General features: G+C 38.3%; 1 protein-coding gene across 1 annotated transcript in view; it reads left to right on the forward strand.

Annotated features, from left to right (window-relative positions):
- FOXR2 (forkhead box R2) overlaps positions 1 to 4,751 on the forward strand; it is a 109,629-nt gene extending 104,878 nt beyond the window's left edge. Inside the window, exons 5-6 of the mRNA XM_055121045.1 lie at positions 129 to 181; positions 613 to 4,751. Coding sequence (XP_054977020.1) covers positions 718 to 1,659 — 942 coding nt within the window. The 5' untranslated portion in view covers positions 129 to 181; positions 613 to 717 and the 3' untranslated portion in view covers positions 1,660 to 4,751. The remainder of the gene's footprint in view (positions 1 to 128; positions 182 to 612) is intronic.
- Positions 4,752 to 6,952: the final 2,201 nt, after the last annotated feature.

Consider the following 6,952-nt stretch of genomic DNA (forward strand, 5'->3'; position numbering starts at 1 on the left):
GTTAGGAAGACAAAAGCTATGGTCTAATTCTTCAACTTATTTTAGATGTGGTCATAAATGTTCTGTATTTCTCTCAGTTCTTTTATGCATAACACTGGGTTAATAACACCCACTATGCTCTCTTACAGGACTGCCAATAGAATCAGTTACAGCCAACAATCTGAGGTTCACTCGACAAAAGGTACTTTATAAGCTAAATAATAAGTTAAATAATTTTAAACCATTAAAAGATAATTCAGAAATATAACATGATCTCTCCATGTTTTTATATCTTCATTAAAGGAAGCCAGAAAGACTTTAAATATATGCCATACAATTACATGCTATGCAAGTTGCTTTCTTTTATGCACAATTCAAAATTTTAAAGTTCTAATAAGGGAATACTCTACTTTCAATAAAAGCTGAGACATTTCACCTTGAACACTTTTCCTGCAGAAAACTCTTTTTTAGTGACTTCTCAGATTTGAGCTCTGTTCCATAAATTAGGTTGCTCTACCTAGAGACTTATCTCTGAGGCACTAGTTATCTACAATTAGCAGTACTTCCCACTAATCTATGAATTATTGGTAACTATTTTCCTAATATTTCTTTTTTCCTAATATTTCTTAATAGGCCACCTCATCAGCTACCTAGATGATGCTCCTGCAAGAGTTTTGAGAAGTGCTTAAGAAATCTCTGTCTTTTTGAAGTCTCATTTCACCTATTTCTCCACTAAAGATGGACCTAAAACTAAAAGATCCGGAGTTCTGGTACACATTACATGGAAATGTTCCAGGGATGCTGGACTGGGATATGGGAAATGAATTATTTCTGCCCTGCACCTCAGACCAATACCCCTTAACTGAGCAAAACCTTGTCAAATACAAACTCCGGGTAATGGAGCCCCCAAAGGTGACCCAAGGGAAAAAAACTAATATTGACAATGATGGTCCTGACTCTGAACCAAACTTATGGATGTGGGTAAATCCCAGTGTTGTGTGCTCCGTTGGCAGCCAAGAAGTCCCAAAGCCTAATAAGGAAAAGGATCTGACAAGAATACCTTCGTCCACTCGACCACTCCCAAAGAAATCTAATTGCTTAGAGACCATAGTAATTCAGTCCCTTCCATCTTGCTCCAGTGAACAATTTCCTCAACAGCAAAATTTCACTTCTCCCAGCAACTGGAAGTTCACAGAAAAGGAAACTGAAGAACAAGACAACGAGTACTCTGTGACTCTCCCACCAACTAAGAAAGGGAAAGGCTTACAGATCCAAAAGTTACGGCAAGATAATGGCCAGGAACAGAAGCTCTGGCCCCGTCCACCCCTCAATTACAGTCATCTAATTTCCCTAGCATTAAGAAACAGTCCTCCTTGTGGTCTCAATGTGCAACAAATCTACAGTTTCACCCAAGAACATTTCCCCTTTTTCTGGACAGCTCCACAAGGCTGGAAAAACACTGTCCGACACAACCTCTGCTTCCTGGGTAGCTTTGAGAAGTCCCCAATCAGCCTTGAGGATGAGACTAACACAAAGCCAAGGCCTAGACTTTGGAGACTTACTGAGGAGGGACACCGCCGTTTTCAGGAAGAGACTCGTGCCTTAGCCTCTGCTCGTAGGGAGAGCATCCAACAGAGCATGAGTCAACCGGATGTGATGACCTCCCTCTTTGACCTTTGAACTACTATTGATACCTTTCTGGAACACTGTGCCCTTACTGTGCCTACTCATGTCCTGATCGATTTCATTAATTCCTGACTGGTAGTTGTCAAACCTACTATATAACTATTACTTCAATAATGGTTTTAAGAGGTGGAGAATAGTACAGCTGGTAGGGTGTTTGCCCTGCATGCCGTCAACCTGGGTTCATTTCAGCATACTAGACAATCCTAAGAGCATGCCAGGAGTGATCCTTGAGAGCAGAGCCAGGAGTAATCCCTGAGCACTGTCAGGTATGCCCCCAAAACAAAACAAACAAACAAAAAAACAAATTAAAAGAATGCTTTTAGGGGCCGGAGCGATAGCACAGCGGGTAGGGCGTTTGCCTTGCACGCGGCCGACCTAGGTTCGATCCCCGGCATCCCATATGGTCTCCCCAGCACCACCAGGAGTAGTTCCTGAGTGCATGAGCCAGGAGTAACCCCTGTGCATCGCCGGGTGTGACCCAAAAAGCTAAAAAAAATAAATAAAATAAAAAAATTAAAAAAATAAAAAATTTTAAAAATAAAAAATAAAAAAGGTGGATCTTGGGCCGGAGCGATAGCACAGCGGGTAGGGCGTTCGCCTTGCACGCGGCCGACCCGGGTTTGACCCGGGTTCGATCCCCGGCATCCCATATGGTCCCCCAAGCACCGCCAGGAGTAATTCCTGAGTGCAAAGCCAGGAGTAACCCCTGAGAATCGCTGGGTGTGACCCAAAAAGCAAAAAATAAATAAATAAATAAATAAATAAATAAATAAATAAATAAATAAATAAATAAATAAATAAAAAAAAAGGTGGATCATTGGATCATAAGTCTAGGTGGGAAATCACAGAACATTGAATGGGGAAAGTGGCAGCTGTACATTTTGAGCAGAAGCAGAAAATCCTAAAAGTAATGTTAAGAAGAAATATTTTATGAGAAATTGAATTCTGTTTACTGAACAGTATTCTTACACATTTAAACGATTGGTGGAGACTAAAATATAAGATACAGGATGGAGCCAGGCCTAGAAGAGCCTGGAATGCCATGTATAGGTTTAAATGAATAAAGAAAACTGGATTTGGTGTTCAACTCCTGGAGATTCATATGTTCCCCTTTAAGGGACACATTTTCCCTTTGCAGGATTTATTTTTCTTCTGATATTGAACTTTTCAGCATATTTTTTTGCCATCTAATCCCATTATTGACAATTACAAGCAGCAAATTTTAAGTTGGATATTAAAAGCATTTGAATTTGAGTTTGCATAACTCCACATTTTTTAATGACAAACTTTTTCTTTTCAATTCTTGCATTCACCACACTTTTATTGAGGAAATGCTAATGTGTCTAAGCGCTAAAGAAAAAAAGCTGACAGTTTAGTGGAAGATATTTATAAACAGGTATTTTTAACACAAACGTGATGGAACAAATATGCAAGATTGATGTGGAAATGGGGAGATCATCCTGCGGAATACATTTAAATGTAAGTAAATTTTGAACCAGTTTTGAAGAATAAGGATTTGCTGAACATATAAGTGGATACAAAGTGAATTTGGTGTTTGGGTAAGTCATAGGAAGTTCACTGAAATTGAGTTATATTATAACCAAAAGGAGCAAGAAAGGAAAAAAAAGGCTTTTCACATACTACATTAAAAAGAAAGTAAAGGGGCAGGATGCTTCCATTGGATGCTGCTGATAAATTTAATCCCTAGCACTGCATAATCCCCAGCGTAGCCAAGAGTGATTTCTGAACACTGCCAGGTATGGCCCCACCTCTCAAAAAAAGACTTTCACATTCTACTTTGGTGTTTGTATTTTATATTGCTGACTGTTTTGAACCAAGAGATATCAGTGGTGTTTTATAAAAAAAATCAAACAACCATTCAGAATTTGGTTTTTCTAATTTCAAAATTCTCTTTAGTATCTTTTATACAAATATACTTTCAGTTACCATATTTAAGCATAAAGTTAACAATTTCTGTTTTTATGTTCTAGTACACTGTTAAAGAAATATCCAGGAGACTTAAGTAAACATTAGCTGTTTATTAATGCTTAAATAAACATTCACTTTGTGTATAGAAAAGCAATTAATTCAATATAATTTCAGTCAATTGAAATGTCTACTGTTTTGTAACTGTCTTCTATAAGTCACAAAAAATTGTATTGAAAAAACAATGCTTAAGGGGCTGGAGTGATAGCACAGCGGGTAGGGCATTTGCCTTGCATGCGGCCAACCCGGGTTCAATTCCCAGCATCCCATATGGTCCCCTGAGCACCACCAGGGATAATTCCTGAGTGCAGAACCAGGAGTAACCCCTGTGCAGAGCCAGGTGTGACCAAAAAAAAAAGCAAAAAAATAAAAAAATTAAAAATAAATAAAAAAAGAAAAAAATGCTTAAATAATGTTTTTACAAAAATAATTGTGATGCAGCTTCTTTATCATAAAACAAAGTGTGAGGATGACTTTGAATTAATAAAATATTCTGACTATAATACTCAATTCCTGATTCTTTTTTCCACTAAAATTAGCACTTATGATTAAAATAAGCTGCTGTGAAATTAGTATGACTATTTTATCACAAGATACATTTCTTATTGATATAATAGATCTATTTTTAAAACTTTTCAAATAGTGCAGACTTTTATTTTCAGAATTTTGAGCATTGGCGGTGTTGGTGGTATAGTGGTGAGCATAGCTGCCTTCCAGAATTTTGAGCATTAATTTTCTTTTGTAACCTGACACCTTAAAACTTTGAAATCCTTTGTCCAAATGTCTTCTGAAGTTCTCTGTGCTCTGGTTGGGAGAAAGGACTGTGTGTGACAGTTCTTCAGTTACCTTAGATGATTTAGATGGAAGTACTTCCTTCTGACTACTTTCTTGATCCTGTATTTCCTTCTTATCACTGTTCTGTACTTTATTGCTTCTTCATAACTATTTCTCTCCAAAGAGTTCCACTTTCATTGATGCTGGCAATGCTTTCATCGATGCTTGCAATATGATGCTTGCATGGGTGTTATCTTTCTTTGGTGTAGCTTCAAAATCAGCTTGGATATATGTGTCATACCCTATTCATATCAATAAAAGCTTTGTAAATGGGTGCTTTGATACTGGTAAGTAATAAGAGTTATTTTTTGACCATAATATCCTCACTGTTTTTAACATGGTCTGGAATTTCCTCCTGGAGGCAAAGCGAAGAAACTGCCTGCTTCCTAGTATGCCAAGAAATACACATAATTGTGAAAGGTCTTGACAGCCTGGAGTATGAGGGACTGTGACTAGAACATCCCTTTGCCTGTTGCATTTGGAGCCTAAAGTTTTTTGCTTTTCAGAATAGAAGAAACCGTAAAGTTAAGGGCCGAATTACCCCTCTTAGATGACACCTCCATGGAAGGAAGATTCCAAAGCAACACTCTCAAGAACACATTTTTGAGATGAGGTCAGTAAAAATTCCCCTTCTGGCAACTTTCTCTTAGAGGTTCTGCTTCTACTCCTACAGGGCACAGAGCTGAAACCATTCTAAGAGCTTGAAAACTGTACTTCTCTCCATCCCTAGCAACTGAGTATAGGGTGGGTTTGGAAACTGATTTGCAGGCCTGCGAAATAGTAATGTGGGTAAGCTATTTATCTTGCATGTGGCTGGCCTAGGTTTGATTCCCAGAAATGGTCCCTCAGCACCTCCAGGAGTAATCCCTGAGAGCCAGGAGTAACCCTCGAAGAACTCAGGGTGTTTCCCCCAACAACAACAACAAAATATCTTGGGCCTGAAAGCAGCTGCAAACCTGAAATTAGAAGGAGAAATTTTCTCTTGAAATTTGTCTCCACTTTTATGAAACACAGAACCAAAAGCTGTTCATTTTCTGAAAGATCTAAACCTAGTTTAGAACTAAGCATCCACACGTCTGTGGACACTTTCTTGGTGAGTGACTGGAAACCAGTGATGCGTAAAATTTTAAACTCTTCCCCTGTACCTGGGGCCTCAAGAAACTATTCTATTTGGAACCTGAAGACTACAACTTATATCTCCAGTCTTAGAGACTACACCCAAGGTGGGGCTTGAGGCTTATTTACCATCATCTGAAATAACCACTAGGTATAGCTAGCAGATGCTAGTCATAGTCTAGGGAAGTACTTAAAAAGTTTTACTTTTAGAAGTTATTTCTCTTATCAGAGCAGAAACAAAAAAGTAACTTTTATTCAAACACAGATTTTACAATTCTTGCTTTTCTTGTAAACATATGAAATAAATTTATCACTTTTTCTGGAAAGGCAAAGCTTAAATTAACCAAATTTCTCCTAGAGTAGAGATCCAAATAAATGCTTTCTTATCAACAATTGAAGGCACTATTTGTTATTTTCTTTATGACAGTAAAACCTGAAATTACTATCTTTTGTACCTAGCCAAATTCTGAATTTGTTGCTTCATGGGTAAATATAAGCTAAAGTTTAATATATTCATGGAAATGGAAAGAGCCACATAAACCACTTTTTCTGTTTGGACTGGCATCCACATGACTGCCCCTTTTCTAATTTAAAACCTGTTGTGGCCGAATTACATAGGAGGTGTAGACTATCAAATTACAAAGCAAAATGTCCTCTGGCAAGTAATTTTATTCTTAATGGTCCCAATTCTATGGAAAAAATGGCTGCTCTTTTTTTTTTAACTTTTGAGCTAAAAGCAACCTTGCTCATCCCTGGGAACTTAGCATAACTGTTGCAGGTGATTTATGTGAATTGGGTAGAAGACGGATTTGTAGCCTCTAAAGGGAGTCTACCACTTATTCTCTAACTGCTATGGTCACATAGGAAAATGCTTGGGAAATCTAGGACTGCTAAGAGTGTGCAATGAGCACCTGCATGGTATAGATCTCATGTTTTAAGCCCAGAAGGCAGTCATCAAGCCACACGTAGGTTTCACTTCTCGAAATGATCCCTGCCACCTGATTTCTTGAGGAGTCATGAAACCCAGGCTGGAGTAAGGAACTGCTCTTTTCAGAAAAGAAAAGTCAGTTCTAAATTCTTACCCAGACTATACAGGTCTGTTGCCTTGCTTGCCACAAAGAATTTCAGGAGAAGATAAGTAGCAAAATAAAGAAATTTTATTTAGAAAATGTGGGGTGGCGGGGAGAAAAGAGGAACATGTGCTTCTCCAAGGGGTAGAGGGATGAGCGAATATATCTGAGGTGAATATGTGGGTCAAACCCCTAGAATATTGAGGTGCCCGACTTGCCTTTGCAGAGTTGGTTTTATAGGTTTATAGCCCCCCCCCATACACACGGGGTCTGATATCTAG

This window comes from Sorex araneus, chromosome X (genome assembly GCF_027595985.1).
Source record: "Sorex araneus isolate mSorAra2 chromosome X, mSorAra2.pri, whole genome shotgun sequence".
In the NCBI taxonomy this organism is placed as follows: Eukaryota; Metazoa; Chordata; class Mammalia; order Eulipotyphla; family Soricidae; genus Sorex; species Sorex araneus.